This window comes from Asterias rubens, chromosome 6 (genome assembly GCF_902459465.1).
Source record: "Asterias rubens chromosome 6, eAstRub1.3, whole genome shotgun sequence".
NCBI lineage: Eukaryota > Metazoa > Echinodermata > Asteroidea > Forcipulatida > Asteriidae > Asterias > Asterias rubens.
Window position 1 is genome coordinate 20,265,039 of NC_047067.1, and position 23,129 is coordinate 20,288,167.

At 39.9% G+C, this 23,129-nt stretch overlaps 1 protein-coding gene across 1 annotated transcript in view; it reads right to left on the reverse strand.

Moving 5' to 3' along the window:
* The window catches only part of LOC117291143 (dynein heavy chain 1, axonemal-like), a 60,535-nt gene that overhangs the window by 31,860 nt on the left and 5,546 nt on the right, over positions 1–23,129 (reverse strand). Inside the window, exons 9-37 of the mRNA XM_033772686.1 lie at positions 22,187–22,354; positions 21,726–21,856; positions 21,128–21,278; positions 20,334–20,527; positions 19,737–19,962; positions 19,096–19,298; positions 18,483–18,624; positions 17,511–17,666; positions 16,646–16,844; positions 15,650–15,903; positions 14,920–15,132; positions 14,269–14,433; positions 13,534–13,761; positions 12,764–12,943; positions 12,214–12,351; positions 11,271–11,434; positions 10,533–10,737; positions 9,771–9,974; positions 9,310–9,423; positions 8,624–8,860; positions 7,960–8,066; positions 7,273–7,444; positions 6,551–6,705; positions 5,204–5,381; positions 4,425–4,619; positions 3,631–3,750; positions 1,996–2,154; positions 894–1,013; positions 4–63 (exon numbers count right to left, since the gene is read on the reverse strand). Coding sequence (XP_033628577.1) covers positions 4–63; positions 894–1,013; positions 1,996–2,154; positions 3,631–3,750; positions 4,425–4,619; positions 5,204–5,381; positions 6,551–6,705; positions 7,273–7,444; positions 7,960–8,066; positions 8,624–8,860; positions 9,310–9,423; positions 9,771–9,974; positions 10,533–10,737; positions 11,271–11,434; positions 12,214–12,351; positions 12,764–12,943; positions 13,534–13,761; positions 14,269–14,433; positions 14,920–15,132; positions 15,650–15,903; positions 16,646–16,844; positions 17,511–17,666; positions 18,483–18,624; positions 19,096–19,298; positions 19,737–19,962; positions 20,334–20,527; positions 21,128–21,278; positions 21,726–21,856; positions 22,187–22,354 — 4,938 coding nt within the window. The remainder of the gene's footprint in view (positions 1–3; positions 64–893; positions 1,014–1,995; positions 2,155–3,630; positions 3,751–4,424; positions 4,620–5,203; positions 5,382–6,550; positions 6,706–7,272; positions 7,445–7,959; positions 8,067–8,623; positions 8,861–9,309; positions 9,424–9,770; positions 9,975–10,532; positions 10,738–11,270; positions 11,435–12,213; positions 12,352–12,763; positions 12,944–13,533; positions 13,762–14,268; positions 14,434–14,919; positions 15,133–15,649; positions 15,904–16,645; positions 16,845–17,510; positions 17,667–18,482; positions 18,625–19,095; positions 19,299–19,736; positions 19,963–20,333; positions 20,528–21,127; positions 21,279–21,725; positions 21,857–22,186; positions 22,355–23,129) is intronic.

The window sequence follows — 23,129 nt, forward strand, 5'->3', positions numbered from 1 at the left end:
AACCTCTGTGAAAACCTCAACTGATGCCTTGGTGTTGGTGTTTGAACCAGAGCTCTGCAGCGCCTGTTTTTAGAGAAATATGGGTTAAACATACTAGCTTTGACTGGTTCAAACTGGTTTAACCAGGGTTTGAACCAGAGCTCTGCAGCGCCTGTTTTTAGAGAAATATGGGTTAAACATACTAGCTTTGACTGGTTCAAACTGGTTTAACCGGGGTTTGAACCAGAGCTCTGCAGTGTCTGTTGTAGAGAAATATGGATTAAACATACTAGCTTTGACTGGTTCAAACTGGTTTAACCGGGGTTTGTACCAGAGCTCTGCAGTGTCTGTTGTATAGAAATATGGGTTAAACATACTAGCTTCGACTGGTTCCAACTGGTTCACACTGGTTTAAACTGATCTTGCCAATGTCCAGATTATTGGCATTTCGACCCTAACAGAGTCTTTCTCGAAGACTAAACGACAAAACACCACATACAAACACACACATAAAACAACAATGGTGTGACACATAAGAATCTGTAATGTGAAGCTGATAGACCATTCTTGGTAACATTACCACTAAATGTAACCACTGAACACATTTTTCTTTTGCAAACCAATGAACAGTATACTGTTTATACACAAACATGGCCTATACTCTTATGAACCCTTGTAGAAAACTAAACTTGATGTGCCTTTCCAAAAGCAAATATTTTACAATCCTTCCAAAGGAATCTTGTATTCTCTTTCTAAATCAGAAAATAGAATTAGCTGTTGCAAGCTGCTTACCAACCAAAAGAACCTAAGGTATAAATGCAAAAAATAGGTAGTGACCTGACATTTCAAACTTAGTAGTTTCTTTTTTTAGAGGGCTAAAATCCTTAATGAATTCACCAATTTCTTTGACCTACCTCTTTCTTCTTTCCACTGTCCTCTTCTTCTTCGTCATCTTTAGACGGCCGTTTGCTGACGCCACCATCGTCCAGTTTATAGTCGTACACCAGGTTGTCAGTCGGGAATTGCAATGCAATCTGAGAGAATTTGTTTAAATTAACTGGTTTGAATTGCCGTCAAAGTAGTTGTGGATTTTGTTTTTTTCTCGATTACACATCCGTTAGCACCAATAACAGGATGAATAGGAAACATTTTCAGTTTTAAATGTGGGAGGAAAACCCAAGGGGAAAACCCACTCAATCAGTTGGGGACTGAAAACCCAATCCACATGCAAGGCTTGGTCTGAGGTGGGATTTGAACCGGGGGTCCACAGAGGGGAAAGGCAGGGAAAGAAACCGCTGAGCCAACCTGATCCCGTCAACTTTTAGCTATAACTTTTTGTTTATTTATTTTTTATTTTAAATCTTTAGACATACACAATAGTTACAAGTTGTACAAGGGCTGTCAAGGTTAAAACAAAAGTATAAAACTGTCATCAAAAGATGTGTAAAACCAGACCCCTGCCAACGATAAAAATATAATTATACAATATAAAAAGGTGACTGCACTGAAACATTTTAAAATCACACAACAGAAATCATTAAAACACAAGCAAAACCAGACTATTGAAAACAAAAAACTACACCCACAACAAAACACCCAGCGATAAGAGGAAGGGACAACAATTGAAAATAAAAAAACATAGAATGGACTAAAAACCCCCAAAACAAAAAAAACAAAATAAAATTGGCACAGAGTGCACCCTCACAGAATCATTCCAACCCACTGGGCCCGAGGACAATGATAGCAGAGAGCCTCCCCAAACACCACCCAAAAAAGCACAAAGACCCCTTAGACAGTAAAAGAGTAACGACAACTTTCACTCAATCTAAAGTTCTGAGCTATCATTGCTGTATGAGTTTGGTACTTAAATTGACTTTGATAAGAAATGGGTACTGAATACAATAAAGTCATATTTGGCAAAGATACGGTTTAAAATGAACAGATTAGTAAACTTGTTTTCCAAAGAAGTACAGAAACAAAACGTTCTTCATCTTCGAAAAAATAGTTTTGACTTACATTTTCCTTCTTCATCTTCTCCCTGAGGAAGGTGCTGAATTTACGTCGTCCATCGATGTCCACCGTCCCTCCAACTGCCCAGATGAGAGCAAAGATGAACCAAGGCTCGATCAGCTCCGCTACTCGCTCCAATCTCTCTTCTGAAATTGGAGGCTCACCCTGAAGTAGAAGAGGAAAAGCGCTTAATTAAAGGGAAGGTATACTTTGGTAAGCACTCATAGAGTTAATAAAACCTTTTGATTAGAAGCCTGCAGCAGTGCTTGGTAGTGTAGAGCATGTTGAGAAACATTTCACTTTGAAGTAATGTGGTTAAAAAGATAATGTATTCCTACTAGCGATTGTTCTTCCTGCGTGGATATATTCGCTACGGATTTTCTGCGATATCTTAAACGTGCAAAAATTGTCACCTACATTTGGGGCCCCACTGCAGTGACAATGTGCATAAAGTCCGTTGAGGATGGTGATGATGGTGCATTGTTTTAATTAACGTGAATGTGGTGATAATAAACAAAGGTTAGTAGATGAATGTTTTTCCCCAAAAACCAACAGTGACAAAAAGGAGAGACCACATATAGGGCTAGACAGCTCAGTTGGCAGAACACCCAAATAGTAATCTGGAGGTTCAAGTCCCACTCTAGTCAATTCTTATTTGTTAAAAGCAATACAATTTAGAACAATATTTCCTTATCTTGTCATTTTCAATTAGAATGTCATGGTATAAGAAACAGTAACTTTTTTTGTATGAGAACAAATCGTAAATTTATTTAACCTTTGTTTTTAAACTATATGTTGGAACAATCCTTCCTTAATCTTTTACATTTCATTTATTTTTTGGACAATCAGCATATTGGCAAACAATACAATAGGAGAGCAGATATTTTCATAAACTAATTATCAACACACGTAAAATGATATGAAAATGAGCAAATACACAGCAAAACCAAAATATTAAATAATGCAATAAAAAGTTTGCAAAGGCAAAGAACACTTACAGCCTGTGATAGTTTGCATCAGCGGGGGTGCAAAAGTAGCATGCAAACAAATAATATTTAAGCCAAAGCAAAACAACACAAAAGCAAAAAAAAATGAAATAAATTCTGTCCGAAAGTACGAAGCATTGGAACAGCAAAGATTGAAATAGTGGGCAATTAAACACTGAAGTGGTGTAAAGGGTAATTTGGGGGGATTATAAAGGACATAATCAATGTCGGACAGGGTAATTTTTACAGGCAACTTGGAGGCAACCATTTGCACAACCATATGCACAAGGAGCACTTTAACAGCACAAGAGACATTCTTTGAGCCGTAACTCACTATCCCCAAGAAAATAGTAAGACAAACTGAATTGTTCTATTCAAGATTGCTTGGAACTGGCTGACTGTAAATTGCCTTTATTTCCCAATAGCTTACACCAAATGTGGCCATGATAAAATAAAAACCTTACTCAAATTCGTCCATTATTAAGGGACCACAAAACTTGTTAACATAAATTTTCAAACTTAAGTTTTTAAACTAGTACAATTGAAAAAGAGTACTAGTTACAACTGATACATGTAGAATTTACTACCCCTTACTATCAATGCACTGTTCCAATTTTTGCATAGGGGCAATGACACAATTGACTGCACCACTTACCTCTTGAGGGATGAACGGAGTGAAGAAGCAGTCGAGGAGTTTCATCATGCTGAGGGTGAGATTGCTGTCCATAGTAACCACAATCTCCTTACAGTTATCCCGGATAAATTCAATTGATTCCTAAAACAAAAGATTTATAGAAACAAATTTATAGAAACAAAAATCTCTGAAGCTGATTAGGGGTCACCCACATCTTATTTTCAAGCCTCATTTTCAAAAAGATGTCCCCGTACTTATTTAGCCCCTAATTTCTAAAACGCATTTAAAAGAGTGACGACGAGGTCTTAAACATCCATTTAAAACTGGCAGGGTCATACCGAAGATGAGGTCTTTTATTGTCGGGCTGCGACCCTGCAAGGTTTTACACAGTCATTTAAGACCAAGTCACTTCTCTTTTATTGCCATTCAATAATGCCCCTTTTTGTTAAAAAAAAGTGTAAAAAATGTAGGAATCTGTGCATCTTTTGTTTGGTTTTTGGTGATAGTGTCCTAACAGTTCGATTTTGTACCCATATTCAATTGTGATTATCTGGACACTCTTGGCCAGCTACTTGGGTCGTTTTGACAATCTTTATTATCTGTCAGTATAGGCTGTGCGGCTATCACTGTGCACCATGTATTACGCATTATGAGTTGTATTTTCCATGTTTATGATGAGGTTTTACCTGAAACAAATAAATAGCACTGAGGCGACAAAATGGGAATTTGAATGAATTGGAGTGGATACCTTAAACAACTTTTTTTTAATTATAAAATATACAGGGAAAAAGGGGCTGACAAACCACACTTTATACCTCTAAGAAACGATCGAAGAGCGACTGCAGCTGCTCCTTGTATGGATAGATATTCTCAGGGATTCGTTTGAGCCAACAGGTGACAAACGGTTCCAATCCAAGGATACTAGGCTCTAGGTACACCATACCACAACGGCTGACGGTAGCTGGGGAAGCTACGGCCAGGTCAGCTACCTCAAAGATCATCCTCATGAACTACGATGAAGGAAATTATTGTTAACAAACTTGTTATAGGTGGTTTATAGAAAGAAGGTTCAAACATATTGTCTTATTTGTACTCTGACTGTGGCTCAGTAAGCACAACAACAGAAAAGTTGGATTTGAAACTTTGCATGGTGGGAGTAAAATTAGGTGGAGTTTTCGATAGCACCATGTGTAAATCTCTCTTTTGAGTAATGTTGTTTTCTGAAAAGAATTGATGGTTGACAACTCAACATTTTGATCAGTATAATCTGATCGTCTTCATGAGAATGCTGGACCCAGTTGCTGGATGCTGCTTAAGTACTATCTTGGAGATTGACTGGGGGACTCTCAAGTTCTGAATAGATCTGTCTTGCATATTCATTACAACCTTGGCGGAAATACTACTACTTTCACTGCCATAGAGTGAGTTCGTAATTGGTCTTAATGAGTACAGACCTGGTAAAGACCAGACCTGCCAAAGATCACTTAAGTCCCATGTACATTGCTTTAATGCGTGAAAGAAACAAACTCGCACACTTTAACGTATCCCAGTGCACGAGACATGCATCGTCTATTGGCAATGATTTTATCCATACCTCTGTCAGCTTGATGATCTCTCCACTGCTGAGACACAACTTCTTGTTATCATCCAGCACGGTGTTCATGTTCTCGATCCACACCGCATCCACGGGACCGTCGAAGATGTACCAACGATTCTCCTCATCTTGAGATGATGAGCCGATACGAATCAGCGAGGATAAGATACCGTCCGTCCTAAAAAATCGATTAAAAAATGGAATGATAACTTGGCTGGTTCTCTTACTCAGGCAAGCATAAATCAAAAGCGAATATGTCTTGAATATATGAGATAGAAAATTGAAGTAAATGTAAACACTGTCTATTTACTTACTCAAAAGTACTGATAAGATGACCATCCACTCTTCCAAGAGTCAATCACGGCGATGGTCAAAACGTGGTAAAGCCAACTAGTGTATGAATGTAGCGCACGTACTCCAAAAATAAAGAATCAAACCGCACGAATTGCAAATTAGAATTGTTCCGCTTTTCCACAGAAAAAGGTGCCGGAATCCGTCCTCAAAATACTCGGAGCGAAGATATGTAGTATACAGTGTCAGCAATGGTCAGATAGGGTTTTCCCGAATACCCTTTTATGAAACTTAACTGAAGTTATCAAACCGAAGGTGGAGCAATAGAATGATGCGTGTTCATCTGTTGACTTCATAAAACAAGATGGCGTTGCCCATGCAAAAAGCTGAAGCACATGGAAAAAGTCAACTGCTGTTGCATGTAGCAAATATATACAATGTACATGTTTTCTGTACCAAAATAAACGGCTGTTGCATGACTAATATAAATAGCAATAAGTCACTACAAAATGATACATTTGTACATAATCATATTGAATTGAATTGAATTGAATTGAATTGAATTGAAAATGCTTTATACTAGCGAAAGCTGCTGTAGGCTTCTACCGATTTCACTTATAACTTTTGTGCTTAGCAAAAATGAGCAGGACACCAGTCAGAAAATGTGCATGATACATGGTATTTTGGCTGATAACCTTATCTTGGCAAGCATAAGTTTGCTGTGCTTAGCTAATTTTCTTTGCCTTGGAAAATGAAATTGGGCCATGTTATGTTGGCTGGTAACTGTATTCATTTAGCATAATTTGTTTTTGCTTAGCTATTTTTTTGTGCTTAGCCAGCTGTATGCGTTTGAATCCTGAGCCAAATTTCGCAGAGCTGCTTAAGCACAACAAAACTGTGCTTACCAGAATAAGGTTACCAGCCAAAATAATATGTCACATGTACCATTTTTGACTGGTATTGTGCTCATTTCTGCTGAGCCAAAAATTCTTAAGAAATATTGTCTCCATGAAATTGGACCGTGATCTCAGTTGACGACCCTTGACACACACTCACCATTCATGAGTGAGTAGATCAAACTCTCCATATAGCTGGCCCATAGTAATCGACTTAGGATTTAAGATGTAGGTGATGATGTTCTCATAGGTACCTCCTCCTACTGCTTCCTCTCCCTTCAGAGATGATAAGGCTCTCTTCAGTACCTCGTAGCACTGTGGAAAAACGGTTATATTTTTACTTTATTCTATTTGTTACGCAAGTTTATGACTTAACAAAAGTAAAAGCCACTCTTGATAAGAGGCTACAAGGAGAAATTATCAGGGCCCAACTTTATAGAGCTGTTTATTTATAAGCACAAAAAGTAGCTAAGCACAACAAAGGTTTATACTTCACACAATAAGGTTACCAGCCAAAGTACCATCTCACACATGTTATATCTGATACATGCTGTATCTTGCTTAATTTTGCTAAGCAGAAATTGTTTAAGCAGTATTTTCTGCTTAAGCATCTCTATGAAATTGGGCCCAGACCATGAACTTTGCTCTTGAAGGGGTGCGGCAATTCTCCTTGTGGAGCTCTATCAGGAATTGTTTTAATTGTATTGAAACTTTGCAAAGGGCATCACAGCAAGAATACAGGGCAATAGAGCAATTGCTGAGGGTGCCTTCGGTAATTTTGAGGCCTGTTGAAGCGACAAATATATTGATCTCTTTGTGATCTCAAACATACAATTCATAAAAAAAGTGTTAAAATTGAAGACAACTATTTTATATTCTCACCATAGTTTTTCCAGATCCAGCTGGTCCCACAATCATCAAGCCGTGCCTAACTACAGTGGTCTCATAGAGCTGGATACATTTACCGATGAAACCATCCACGTCTTTCAGAAATAGTTTACCGCACATTTCACGAACTGACTTCTCTAGGTTACCATAATCTATCGGCTCCTCCCTGTTGAACAAAATTTCAATTCAATGTTTATTTTGATTTGAATAATGTCTGGTGCAATGACTTGCTTAGTCACAAGCTACTGCATAAAGGTAAAGTATGGAACCATTCCATTCGTTCAACCCTATACAAATGTAGATGTTTGCAAAAACCAACTTGTGAAAATTTCATTTATAAGGTGGACAAGTTTTTGAGATATCACCGAAAAATCCAGAGTGAATAATGTTCACGCGGGAAGAATAATCCCTGATAGGAATAGACAATCTGAGAAGCATTACTGACAGTTAAAATTTGTGGGGATAAAAACTGATATATATTTTTACATAACTACATTGATTCAAAGTGCAAATGTTTCTCAGAATGCTTTACACCAGCAAAAGCTGCTGTAGGCTTCTAACCCAAAGTTTGTGCTGCCATTGATTTTAAGAGTGATTACCAATTGTATCCTTCCCTTTTAGAGGGACTCCAAGGTCATATTCAGTTTTGTGAAATTCCAGTAAATTGGGCAAATATCTTACTTGATCTTTGGGAAGAGATCGGAGACGATACCATTGAAGAGTTTCAGATCATCCTGAAGGAACTTGGGCACGTTGACGTCTCGGATCGCCCGCAGTACGATCAGTTCCTGAAAGAAAAGACAAATAAATTGATCACATGGCGAAAATAAAAAAAACTTGCAATCCAAATGTTGCATTGATGCGACTGGTACTTGGTCATTTCTTGCTTAGCCAAGAAACTCGCTTAGCAGAATTGTCTGCTTAACAGCTTTATGAAACCAAGCCCTGCTTTGAGCGTGATGACTTGGCCAATAAGGCGGTTTTGAAGTTGTTTCCCTTAGAAGTTTGATTTATAGCATGTCGTGGTCGAGTGACCTAATGCACTATATTCAAGCTGTGGTGGCTGAGTAATCACATAAAGTGGGTTTGAATCTCTGCCTCTGCACTTGAACGAAACCCTTGACTGTAATCCACCATATTTTTGACCAGGTGAGGGCACTCTCAATAATGTTTGTATTACTTCCAGGGGAAGCGCCCTCACAAGTATTGTTCCTTGGCGTTTATATCCTAATTTATGGACTTTACCGAGTGATGAAGTAGAACTAGCAGTAGAAGTAGAAGTGAAGAAACTTCAAGAATGGTATTCCTGCGGAGATTTTTTAACAATTTCTTTGCGAAACCTCACCTCACTCATCTCGGGGTTTTCTCGTTTAAGGTTTCCGGCAGCCGAGATGACCGTCTTGACAGCCCTCATACCAAAGTCATAATGGTCCTGGGAACTAAGCTGCTCCGAGGACAATTTGAAGGTCGTTACGATCTTCTTGGAGAGGATCTTGGCCTCGCTGAAACCGAAGGAGTAGAGTGAGATCTCAGCGATCATGGCGTAGTCTGGCACCATCATAGCGACTGGGCGGAAAAGAGCCTGAATGGTAACACAAAATAAAATATAGAAAATATTGCAAGGGTCTAATAGGTGACATATCATCGTGTTGGTGCTATTAAGCATGTTAGGGTGTAGGGTGTCATGGCAGAGTGGTTTAGAGCACCAAATTCATGTTCTTGGGGTTAAGTCATCGGGGTGTGGGTTTGGGTTCCGGTCATGACATGTGTGTCCTTGAGCAAGATGCTTTACTACAATTGTTTCTCTTCACCCAGGGGTATAAATGGGTAAGGGTAGAGGTTGATATTTTGTATATAAAAGCCTTTTGAGTGCAATGGTTGCCCAGGTTGTGTACTCCCCAGGGAGCTTAAAAAACAACAATCTTATCTACATGTCAAATAAAGTGCAATTTTATGTTATTAAACTTGACAATTTAAATTGCCTGTTTTTTTTTTTTGCAGGAATCAACTGGGATGAAGTATAACTTTTACCTTGAGGTTATCAGGCAGTTCCGTTCTGCCAGCGTAACCTGGATTCATAGTGATGAACACAGCACATGATAATCTCAGAGATATCTCAACACCTTCAAACATGAATCTGTCAACCTGTTACAAACAAATCAATATAAAGACTGGAATAAATACAGAGTATTTCTCTTTAATTATAAAACAAAGGCGAAAAATAAACAAAGTTAAAACAACAATTAAAGTCAAAGACAATCAAGAACTGGCTAATACAAAATATTACTGATTTTTTTTCATTTTATTAAAATAAAAATGACATGAAAATAATATAATGTAATGGATACGGAGCAAACCAATATGGGGGCATTTACAGAAGTCAGAAAGGCTTGTTTTGAAATACCCACAGACAAATACAAAATGATACAAATTACAGCAACAACAAAAGCAACAAACAAATGTGAATTTCGTCTCTCCGTCATGGGACTTACTTTCTGTTGCTGGGCCTTCTGGATTGTACTAATCTGCTGCGCTACCACAGACAACACTTCAATATCGATACGGTTGAACTCGTCAAAGCACGCCCAGGCACCAGAGCTTGCTAGACCCTTGAGGAATTTCCCCATAGCCATGAAGTCAAGCTGGTCTGAGCAGTTGAAGACCACTGTCTGAATTGCGAGGGCTTTCCCCAAATCCTGCGTCAAACAAGGCAACGTTCAAGTTGTGACACATCAGCTTTTAACAATTGAAAGCTTTGCATGGTATGGAAACTAAGAAGTAACTATAACTAGTAAACTTGCTGGTACAACCATGTTTAAACCTTTTTTGGGAGGAGCGTTGGAAACAAATTTCATACAGTCAAGTCTCATATTAACATAGGTATCATATAACCAAGGTATCAACAAAAATTGCTAATATGGCACCTATGGATGACTTTCATATGGTGCATCAAACTATTAACATTAGATATTGTCCACTGAGTATTTTTTTTTCTCTTCTTTTTCTGACAGGATGATTTTGTTCATCTGGTAGGTAAAATATTTCATTAATATATTTGGATTTAGCTACTTTAATATAGAGAAAATTCACCGAAATTATTTGTTCCTGATTACCATGGTTATATGAGATTCGCCTCCAGGATCGATCTAATCAGGCAAACGATGTATTTTTTTTATGGTGGACAGTATTTTTTGTTTATTCCAATCGAACAACTATGCTTTATAGTACAACAGTAATAGGGTAGTCCAACCTACCTTGGTTGTCTCTGTTTTGCCAGTGCCTGCAGGGCCGGCCGGTGCACCACCAAACTTCAAATGCAGTGCACCAGTGAGTGTGAGATAACAACGATCAGTCAGCGGAGTGATGACGAGTCTTCCTGAGTTTCCCAGGTACTCATACCCATACGGGAACTCGGCATTGACGGCACGGACAAAGAGATTCTTCTCCACAAAATAGTACCTAGATGAAACCAAGTAATGTATTTTTTATATACATAAATTACAGCAAATTTTTCTTTGTTCAATCCCAAATCATTTAAAATTCACCCCATCAGTTTACTCCATGGTTTATTCTTTGATATCTGAAATAAATAGTTGCATCCCTTTCAGGTGATCCCCTGGCTACCGCTTCCCAGGTTGTATCGTGAACTTGGGTGTGATCCCTGGCTACACAGCGGTTACTGGTTGTATGGCTTCTGACTGGCACCCCCGAATAAAGATATTGACAAAAAAGGGAGACCGCCAACATAGGGCTAGATAGCTCAGTCAGTAGGGCGACGGCACATACATCCGGAGGTCGTTGGTTCAACCAAGGTTCAAATCCTGAATAAGGAAAGTTGACAACGCTGGCATTGCTGGCTGCCTCTGTGGCTACAGCTGTTGCTATGGGCGTCCTATGCTACGGCTTTGGCTGTTTCTACGGGCATCCTATGCTTTTAACACTTGTTCACACAATGATCAAACCAAAGCCAAAGCCAATCAATCCTAACTTACCTGAGTTGACTAATCCACTCAAAGTCGTTGATGTTAGCCACATTCTCCTCGCACATCTTGGCGACCACATCCTGAGCGTGGACCTCAATGACAATCAGAGCGGAGAGGATCATACGGCTGATCTTACCTAGGTTGCCTCGGACCAGGTTGACCAGGTCAGCAATCTATAAGAGAGTAAGGAGTCATCGGTGGGTTAAGGGTCAACCCAGGTCAAAATTCCAGTTGAACCTAGTTTACTGGGGTCAACTGGTTCAACTGGATAGTGATCAAACTCGTCCATTTTCCATATTAACCAACTGGTTTGGACTAGGTTTAACTGTGTTCAACTAGGTTGAAATTATAAACCAGCTGGTTTCTGTCCATTTTCCATATTAAACCAACTGGTTTTAACTGTGTTTAACTAGTTAATCAACTGTTTTCAACTAGTTCCAGTTTAACCCAGTTTAACTAGGTTCAACTGAGTGTCATTGCTGACAAAAAGGTCCGACACTAGGATCCAAATTCTAGAAGGTATGCTGCTAATAAGGGAACAAGAGAGTGGCAATGATCTCCAAGAATATATATGCAACCTTTCAAGTCTTTCAAGTTTTGGAAATATGAGACCAATTTATTACGTAGCAAGCACCTTGTAATGGTTTAAAAGGTATTGCGGCGTATTCAGCAGCCACTGCCATAAAACATGGGGGAAACCCCTCTTTTGTTTAGCGATGGGTGTAACTGTGTTCTACGAAGCAATAATAGCAATAATGGTTAAGCGTCCATTGGAACTTGAATCCACACTCTGCTGATCAGAAACACCAGTACAACAGAATGATGGGAGATAAGTAGAATTGTTTTGGGTTTTTTGTGCTATTTTTTGTACAGACTTGTACCGGGAGGTCACGTTCCAACCATGATGTGACTTCGTTCGCCCTTTTCTTGCTGTGTTCTCATGTTTACTGACCTGTTGCTTGAGAACTTCCAGGAATGCCACCAGCCGATCCTCTTGAATGGCTTCCTCTACTCTCGTTGTCCAGAATGTTTGACAGCCGGCGATGACCACCTGGCCGGGCCACTGGAGTACCCACTCAGTACGCGGGGTCTGCAAAAATAAACAGAGTCCAACAAAAAGATTGATATATGATAGTAATTTCGTTAAAATCTAAGCACCTACAACTAATTTGTTGAAAAATTACATTGTGTGAATGAATGTTCTCTTTTAAAACAAGAAAAAGTTATTGAAGTCTCTGTGGAAAAGGGGGGGGGGGGGAGAAAAAATAAGGTTTTTTTTTACACCAGTGTAACATAAACAGATAAATACAAAATCTCAAATTTCTGTGAAATCTTCAGGGCACAATATCAATTTTGCTTAACAGTTTCCTGCTAAGTAAAAATGAGCAGGATACCTGTCACAAATTGACCTTGTGACAAGGTAGTTTGGCTGGTACCCTTATTCTGGTAAGCATTAGTTGGGCCCAGTAAAGAGAGAAAGAGATTTGAAACGAGACTCTTACCTCCGGATAAGAGAGCAGAGACTGCCCAAGGATCTTCCTGATGCTGTCCATCATGACTCGTTCAACCTCCAAGAGCCAATCCTCCACGTTGCCCTTAGGGTAGAGGGGCTCGGACAGGGGCACCATCTCACCCTCAGCCGAGAACATCTTGGTGATGAGAAGGTCGTCTTCAAAGTGCAGCTGTGAAGAGTGAAATTCAATATTTTATTCTGCTCGTCTTCAAAGCTTCTCAATATTTTGTTAAAGTAAATTTGTGTACATCAGGCCTCAAAATAGCCCATATTTGCATTGGTGCCCTGTACTTTTGCATTGGTGCCCTGTACTTTTGCTTTGGTGCCCTTGGCAAAGTTCCATTAAAAATTAACATTTAGCTCATGAAGTGCCCCTTACCAGAAGGAATTTGCTGTGCCCCTTCATAGAATAAAGCTAAAGGCAATAAACGGCACCCTCAGAAAAACATGTGGCTAGTTAGCTCAGTTGGAAATTCTGTCCCCCATGCGTCATTCTGATAGCCCCTCTTTTTGAATCAACCAGTTCATGTTATCTTCCTATAAAGGGCACAAATCTCAGGGAGACAGATTTTCCTAGAACACAGACATGTAAACAATATCAAAGTCTTATATAGCGCAAGTATCTACCAAACAAGGTACTCAAGGCGCTGAGTATATACAAACTTTCAGAAAGATTGGTTATTGAAGTCCTGCTCCAGTCAATTTTATATTTTATTTTTTCAAACCCAATCTATTTAGAAAAAGAAAACAATGAGTTACCTTGGCGACATTCTCAAAGCATTTTCTCAGATGAGGCTGTACGGCCGTTGGATCTTTAGTCTGCGACAGGATTTCTAGGAGTTCGTCGTCTGAGAGGAAGTAGAATCGTGGGAAGGAGGCTCTCTTAGTCTCCAGGTACTCGCTCAGACCCTTCTGGACCTGATCCAGGAGCTTGTTGCACTCCTTCAGGTTCTCTAGGAGGCGGGCGTCGGGACACAAGGAGATGACCTGAGGAAGGAAAGACACGGTGGGATAGATCCTTAAGAACATCACTTGGTATTGGCATGTCAGGGTGGTGCTGTCAAGCACACCAGACTCAAGCAGAAAAGTTTTATTCAGCGTAAGCATATTTGACAGGTTAGCAAGAAAAATAGGCAGCCAGCTTGAGCATTCACCATGAATTTACATCGTTACACCATTCATTTTTTACATTTTCATACAGTAAGCACCAGGAAGGTTAGCATACCTTTTAGTGTGCTTACAGTTAGCAGCGCTATGTAATGGAAATAGTAAGTACAGTAAGCACAAAATCTACCATTAAGCAGCTCTATGAAATTGGGCCCTAGTGTCTGTTGTGCTTAGCATATACTCACTCCACTGTTTTTTTTATTTCTCTCTTGTCTCCTTTGTTTTTTGGTACTATGTATGTGTTTACTGTGTTTTTTTTAAATATATAAGTGTTGGTTGCTAAACTGAACAAAACAATTTTGAAAGTTTTTTTTTTTTTAGACATACCTGTGGATTATCCTTGGCGTTCTTCATGATGCGTCGCCACATCCTGTCCATAGTCTGGTACCGCTTTCCCTCCACTGGAAGCTGCCTATTGATATCGTCCGAACTGAAGATGGGCTCCAGATACAGCCATGACCTTTGACATACCAGCCATTCATCAAGCACATCCTGCAAAATGTAATAAGATAACAATTGTTTTAAACTTTCTCACATTTTGGTTGAAGCATCAAATGTCATATCCAAAATTTTGCTTATTTGCATCATATTACCAGCCAAAATACCATTCAACGTGTGCCATCTGTGACTGGTATCCAGCTCATTTTTCCTTAGAAAAACTGTTTAGCACCATTTTTTGTTTCACTCTTTCAGTGCCCACCAGTTTTGCCCAGCTTTTTAAGGTTTCTTCTATTGTTATGTGTATACAAAAATTATTAAGTCTTTCTCACCAAACAAAATGTATCTTAACATCTATCAAAATGTACATGTATCTTGCTGATTGTGTTGCCTTTGGTACATTCCAACCTATGAATTTTTTCTTGACAGATAATACCCTCTCTTCTGAGAACATGAAACGATTGAAGACAATTTGAAGACACTGCAACAGTTAAGCATCTCTATGAAAATGGGGCCCAAACATGAAGGAGAAATGTTAACCTGTGTCATGCGTAGCTTGCCCTCCCACGTACTGATCCTCTCTTCAAATGGTTTCTTGTAGGGCGAGAAGGACATACTCTGAGTCATCACGATGTGGTCGTCCAGAAGCTGAGTGCACTCGTCCGATCCTTTCATGATGTACGTCCCTGTGTCTTTGTACGCAATGATCTCAAACACTACGGGCTTCCATTCTCCTTCCATCTTGTCCAGAGCCTAGAGGGTATGGAGGGAACGAAGTCATAATTTACCTTGAAAGGGTTTTAGTACTTTTTGTAGGAAACAAAACACAAGCGTCCACAGATTTACAATAAACTTACACAGTTTAAAGATAATGATGGTAGAAAGCTTCCATTAAAATATTACTTGTTGAGGTGCTGTAATATTTGAGACATTAGTAAAACAATTTCATTAAAATGATTTTAGCCTTTACAACGAATTTAAGTGACTCTCCAGAAAACATTGCTCTGAGACTTTCACTTTTTTTTTCTCAAAAACTTGATGACTAAATGAAGCTGTAAATTATACTACATACATCTTCATTCACAATGGGTAGGGATCCATGCCATGGCCAAAAACCCTTTAAGTAGGTTTTGGGTTTAGTCGTAAAAGAATTGTAAATTTAAATATAGCGTGTCATATTATAAACACAACTTAGAAAAAAAACTGGGGCTGTTTTTCTAAAAATGACTGATACTTGAATAAAATAAAAATACGTTGAGTTTTTTCCGACCTGCTCGATTGAATATTCTTTTCCAGCGACCTCAGCAACCTTGGCAATCTTCTCGATATGGTCTTGAAGTTTCATCTCCAGGCATTTACTGAACGTTAAAGACGCCTTAGGGACGACCGTGAAGCCAAGCTCCTTAGAGAGAGCGTCCCAATGACGGCTTCGCATACCAGGGTTACGCAGGCCCTGGATCAGGGGGATGTACGGACGGAAATCCTCGACCCAGCGACGGATCTCCTGAGCAACAAGCTGTACACCTGGAGAGGAATTTTTGTTTATAATTTTTTATGATTCCCTCTTGTGCACCTTGAGTACCTTAATTTGGTGAATTTGGGCGCTTTATAAATATTCTATACTATTATTATTGTTATAATTGCATGGTGAGGTATCGATGTATATTCGGTTTGCAGTAACACCACGTGTATAAATACTTTGCTGTGTAGGGGAACTAGGTTTTGCTTTATATTCTACTCAGTGGAGTAGAGTTTTTGAATTATGGATAATTCTCAGTTCTGAAAAGAACTGTCCTCCTTTTTAACTACTTCCTGGTTGGAAGGTAGGAAATCGGCCTGGACTACTAATTATGTTTAGTGGATCGAGAGGACCTCTCGTAATTAACTGTACTACCGCGGAGTGAGTTCTTAATTGTCTTAAATTTCGACTAGCTTGCTCTAGTCATCGTCAGGAGAATAAAGAGTGTCAGAGATTCTGGCCCATCTATAGGGGTTCAGAGATTTCAGTGTAGAGTCACAGCAATGATACCTCACCATGCAGTGCCTCAAATCCCATATATTATTATTGTGTGCGTTCGTTTAGTTTCCCTGGGTCGACCCGGTGTGTGGCGTTTTTTCTTTTCCAGGACGAACGTGTGCAGATAATTACCCACGTTCGTCCTAGAAAGAAAAAAAAACGCCACACACCAGGGGAGCTTCACGAATGCACCCACTGTTGTTGATTACCAACTCCATATTTTAAAATATCATTAACAGGAATACCTACCTGGGATGTCTTTGAAGATTTTGACGCACTTGTGCATGGTCTTGAACGCCTCGTTGACTTGTTTCTCACACTGTTCTGCATCGATGGTTGTGAGTGGATCAGTCATCCAGCTCTCGTGCCATTTCAACCAATCAGAGGTGGTGATCCATAAGTTCTTGAAGGGCTCAAAGTCTCGGACAAGCTTGCTCAGTTTGTCGTACTGGAAATAAATTTTGAAATCTTAGGGTATCAATCTGAAACAATTGGCTTACGCTTCTTGCTTGAGAAAGGGTGCCATGGCCGAGTGGTTTAGCGCATCAAATTCAATATCTCTGAAAAAGTTGAAAAGCAAGTTCTTGGCACAACAAAAAGGGAGCAAGAGGTTTTCGAATTATAATGTCTTTGTTGAGATGTCCTGGCCAGCTTGAACTGGGTTGTCTTTGTTCCTAATTCCCTGCTGTTCCCTCTCCCACCCCATTTCCCGTCTACACCCAATCCACCCTCACCTCTCATTTATTCTTCACATGTTCCTTGTTGTTTCCAAACCTTCTGTCAGTCATCTTCATTCGGGACCTGCCATCGATTTCACAAAACTCTTCCTAACTTAAGACTATTCATAGGACTTAGGACGAGTCCCAACCCTGCACTGTACCATGCAGACCTTAAGATGAATCCTAAGTCGAGATAAGACGAGTCCCAACTCTTTGTGAAATCGACTGCAGTGCTTTAGTTGCTAATAAGCCTGTAGGCCTACAGATAGTTCTGTAAAACATGTTTATTTTATTTTGTTCCTGTAGCTAAACTTTTGTTTGCAAGTATTGGTAGTGTACTTTGAGAAACGGCCGAATAAACAATAATATAAATAATAGTTTTAGCATATACTTACATTTGTGATCGGCAATTCAAAGAGCCTCTCTCTGTTGTTGTACATGGCAGCTAGCTGCTGGCATTCCTTCATCTGTTTGTTGACTCTACGGACCTCGTTGGCCACCTCATGGGCCTTATTGATGTCTGTATGGGCAGCGAAGCCTGCAACGACCATCTATGAGGGGAGGATTAGAAAAAGAGAGATGTTTGTATCTGCTTACTGACACAGTTTCTATTTCTTAACCACTGCTTACCAAAATAAAGGCAAAAGGCAGACTAAATTGTTATTGATTTGTGTGAGCAAATGAGTCAGAGGAACGTCGCAAATCCATTGTGAACCCTAACAGACTATATATTATTTATTTATTGATTCTGGTTGTGGAGCTTTATCACTATCATGACTATACTAGCCAAGAACCCAATGGAGAGAAGACTAAGAAGAAAGTTTCATTTTTAGATGTGGAAGAAAAACTCCATGGAAAACCTCTGCAATCTTTCAGGAACTGAAAACCCAAGCCACACCAGGCTCTTGCGGGATTCGAACCGGGGGCCTAGAGGTGGAAGGCCAGAAAAGAAACCACTACGCCAGACCTACGATAACAAACACATGCTTACAAATCTTCTTGATCGTTTATAACATGCACATTTTATTCTGATACAGTAAGCACACAAACTTGCTTAGAGGTGAAAAAGCTTAGGGCCCCATTTCACAGAGCTGTTTCATATAATTTTTTGTTAAGTAAAGTTTGGGATCGGGGACCAGCCACAACAATGTAAACTTTGTGCAATTTTGGCTGATAACCTTATTCTGCTAAGCAACTGTTCTGTGCTTAGCAAGTTTTACGAAATTGGGCCCAAATCTGTGCAATTTGTATCAATATTTTTACCTTGTAATGCCACATAATTAAGCTTTGTGCTGCCAGTTGTTTTTGCAATAAAAACGAATGAATGAATGAAAAAAAAATTGATAAAACGTTGTTGATGACCGTACCTGTAACGTGTCAAGTTTGTCAGTGAAGTTATTCTGATCAGTGACTTGGATCTTAGCGAAGCGTTCTTGGTCCTCTTCAAGTTGAGCCAGTGTCGCCTCCATCTGGAGTTCAATCTTGTGTGGCCATCCGATGGCATTCCACCTAAAAAAAAACATTGCAATGTTAATATCAAGAAAGCAGCAAAATATATTTCATAAATCAAACCAAACACAGCTCGCTTGTCCTGTCCAAACTTCTCAACATCAAGCTTTGATACCATGGATGGCGTGCAGAAACGATACGTCTCGCCACTAACCCCTGGTAGGGAAGCACTGAAAATCAGAGCCGAACGGCTCGCCAAAATTCTTTATTTGTGCAATTCATAATCATGGACGGTTAAACCAATGTTTGTATGAGATTGGCTGTTGCAAGCTTGTGGAAGTTTGCCGAGTTCCCTTGCCGAGTTCCCTTGATGGGAAGATCATCTAAACAAACAAACAAACAAACAAACAAACAGACAAACAGACAGACAGACAGACAGACAGACAGACAGACAGACAGACAGACAGACAGACAGACAGACAGACAAACAAACAAACAAACAAACAAACAAACCCCTCATTCAACACTCACTTGAGATTGAAGTCATCCGTGGACAGATTGTAGTAGAACTCTTCAATCAGCTCGTAATCCGTCATGGCTTTATCAATCAGCTCCTGGTGTTCCTTCAGCTTGTCTGGGATTGTCGTCATCCATTCCTTCTGCTCAGCCAGGTCCTCGATGCAGTTGGGGCGATCGTAGAGACGGCGGGCGATGAATTTGAATTCCTCGCAGGCCTTTTTGAAAAATTTTGAAAGTTTTTGCAAGATCAATAATGGGGACTGTCAAGAGACAAACTACAAGCAATCTCCAATAAGAAAATTCATTCATATCTTCCTTGTAAAAAAAGTACATTTTATCTAGTACAGATGACCTACATGTACACATGGTGTAGGCTGAAAAAAAAAGACTAAATCACCAAACGTGTCCGGGGGTGGATTTCACAAAGGTAGTCCCAACTTAGGACTAGTCCTAGGCAATGCTAAGAGATAGGACCAGTCCTAAGTTAGGATGAATTACTGGTCCTAACTTAGGACCAGTCCTATCTCTTAGCATTGACTAGGACTAGTCCTAAGTTAGGACTACCTTTGTGAAATCCACCCCAGTACCTTTAAGGTACTGTTACCATTTTAGTAGTGTATTAAAAGTCAACTTGCAAAGTACACCATACTCACATCCTCAGCTTGTTTGCGCAGTTTCTGTGCCAGTAACTCCAGCAGTGCATTGGCCAGAGCCTTGCGTTTCTTAGACAGACCCTGACGGACGTTCTCGGTGCTGATGTAGAACGGACCGATAGTGTAATTGCTTGGGATGCTGTTTTCCAGAACCTCCTTCTGGATGAGATGGCTCTCGATCTCTTTCTTGACCTCGGCGGCTGTGTGCTCTTTGGAATCATAATCCCTAGTTATAAAGAAGCAATCGTTTAATTGTTAAAAGCAAAGTATATCTTTGGTTTTTGGAACCGTTTGTTTGTTTCAATCCTGTATAAATGTAGATATTTTACAACAATACTAAAGTGTGAACATTTCATTTCAAGAGGTGGTAGCATTTTTAGGAGTTTTGAGGTCACACCCTGTTTTCACAGGAGTGAAAAACATTTCAACACTTCCAAATTTACTCATTGTGCATTTGTGACGTCAAAATTCCTATCACATTGAACTGGGCTTTAAACAGAAGTCACCAGTTCTCTATAATTATTTAGGAAAATTCACATAGAACACAACCTTTAAATTATCCACACACACAAAAACGGCAGATTAATTTCTACTTACTTAATATATTCATTAATATCCAGGTTCATGAGTTCCAAGAACTGCTCATAGGCTCTGGCGTATGCCTTCATGGGTACCAAGGCTTTCTGGATAGCACTGCGGATGGTGTCTCTCAGCTCCTCTACTCTGGGCTCATGCTCACCAACTGACTCCAGGAGAGGGGTGTCTGCCCAGAAGATGTCCTCAAGGACAAACTGAAGTAAAGATGATGAACAAAATTTAGTAAGTCTTGACAAAATTTATTGTTAAAATTTTATTTTCAATTCACAATTCTACAGAGGACAATAAACACCATTGTTTGGATTTCCCCCTACATCAACAGGCAATGAGCATTTGTGCACACATAACCCCCCCTAACCCTAACCCTAACCCTAACCCTAACCCTAACCCTTAACCCTAACCCCCCCCCCCCCCCCCCCCCCCCCCCCCCCCCGAGTTCTGCAGAATTCTGGAATCAGGCATAACACAATAACCAACAGAAGAGGGGATAGTACAGGGCACGATTGCCAGTTCCATGTATCCCTCTTTTTATGAGTGAAACAAAGTATAGCACAGTAGGTGCTTGCCTGTGCATGCTACACATGCACTGGCGAGGTAGATACTTCCGTCAGCCACCCGGCTGCCAGAAACAAATAGACGTTGCTCCGAAGTTTTTCAAGTCATAATAATTTGTTCCAGCCATATTAAACCGTCCAGAGTAGGCCAGTCCAGAAAACTGTGCACGTCTTCCGACTTGAAGTAGTTAATTTGTTTTTAAATCTTTGAAATGTTTCCTGTGTGATTACGTAACTAACCTTCTCCAGTTGAGGCACATTTTGAGTAGAGCTGATTCCTTTATCAAATAGTCCGACCAGAGCATTTTCAAAGTTGTTGAGGTTTGTGCTGTAGTGGCAGCCTTCTTTGTCAACCATCAGGTCCAGTAGAAACAGGCAGTTTCGCTTGGGTCTGCAAGAGGGAAAATACAATGTTAACTCTTAAGAGGCAATTCGTTTCTGTATAATCATTACAAAGCACCTCGACATAACTAATATTGTTCATTTCTTTAATCAAATTTTGTCAGTATAAATGTCAACAGAAAAAAAAACACGAAACAAAAGTTGGGATACTATGTTAACATACTAACTTGAAATTTCATATCCAGACATGACTTTTACTTTGATCTCTATAATGTGAATGGAAGTAGGTCAAACCATGCAGCCATGGTCTCTTAATGGTTAAATCTCAGTCACAAATACCTTGGAGAGTTTATGCATTCTTGTTGGTCATAGCATGATAATGTGGTAGTTTGTTCCACCAGTCTTAAATCATCCACAAATACATTAAGGATTAAGGACTGATTGGCTAATGCTCGTTGGAGCCAATAGCCATATGCAAGTTGGCAGGCAAGTTTACCTGTATTTGACTTTGATGAGGTCTTTTTCCCATTCCATGTCAGCTGGGAGTTGAAGGACGGTAGAGGAGGCATCTACGATCATCTGGGTGAAGTTAACCAAGGAGTCCTGAACCAAATACCGCAACGAATCCTGCCAGTGCAAAGGTTAAAACATTTCATTATTGTTCCAGTGTATCATCAGAGTTTTCACTCGTTTTATTCGCACCTAACAAACAATCTCCAGCAAAATCTTCAAATCAAATCTTCTGAATTTGTCTCATACTTAAAGCTTCACAATACCTTACAGGAAAATACCGAATGTTGAAACACCGGAGCTTAAGTCCTGTTTTCTTATTCGCTCCGCCACGACACGCCATATTATAGGTTTATATTATTGGTTTACTCGGCCAATTTCAACCAAATTCATTCAAATTAACACCTGGCTCATTCAATGCTCCTTTGCTAAATTTGTCTATCTCACCTGCATGCCGAATTTGACCATCTCCATGAACTTCTTGAGTTTGGAACGTTGGTAGACCTCCCAGTTTGTCTCGTGTAGATTAAACCAACCCTTGCCGACATCACGCAGGCTTGTCCTGATGGCTGCACGCAGAGTTCCAATCCAACTGTCTTTCAGGAACAACTGAACCTGTGTAGCAATCAATGAGTAGGTGATTATTAATAACAACAATTTGGGAGGTTAATCATCATTACTTATAGCTGATAAGCTGAATTGAAAACAGCAACTGCGAGAAGCAGCCATGCAAGCTACAATGGCTATAGCGACCTACAGCAAGCTAGAGCGGCTACAACATGTTTGAGCAACAGGCAATCAAGGGTGCCTTTTGAAGCGACAGACATCGAACCATATATTACTATAGAGCACGTCCAGTTGTCGAAACAGTTTGATTTTTCCGGAGAAGCTGAATTGCGAGTCGCAACTGCGAGCCGCAGGCATGCAAGCTACAATGGCTAAAGCAAACTACAGTAGCTAAAATGTGTTTGAGCCACAGAAAATGGAGGACCCTTTAGAAGTGGCAGACATCGAACCATTACCATGGAGCACAGTCGGTTATAAAAAGAGTTTTTTTTTTTTTTCTGGAGGGAGGAAAGCCAGACCCTAAGCATATTACTCATGCCATAGGAGAAATAACAACTCACGATTCTACTTCTACTCTTTATAAAGATCACATTAGTGAGAGGAAAGCACTCTACCAGGCCTGGAATTTCATCATTGAGGGGGCAAGGCCATTTTCCATTTGCAGAGGGAACTTCCATCGGAAAATCTTAATGTCTACAAGAAATTTGTAACGGGCACCAAGGCCACGAGTGAAATCCCAGGCCTGCTCTACGCACTAGCCACTTTTTTTTGTGGTAGGATACAAGCGTTTTATTTAAGTGTATGAAAGTAACCAGTGATGACC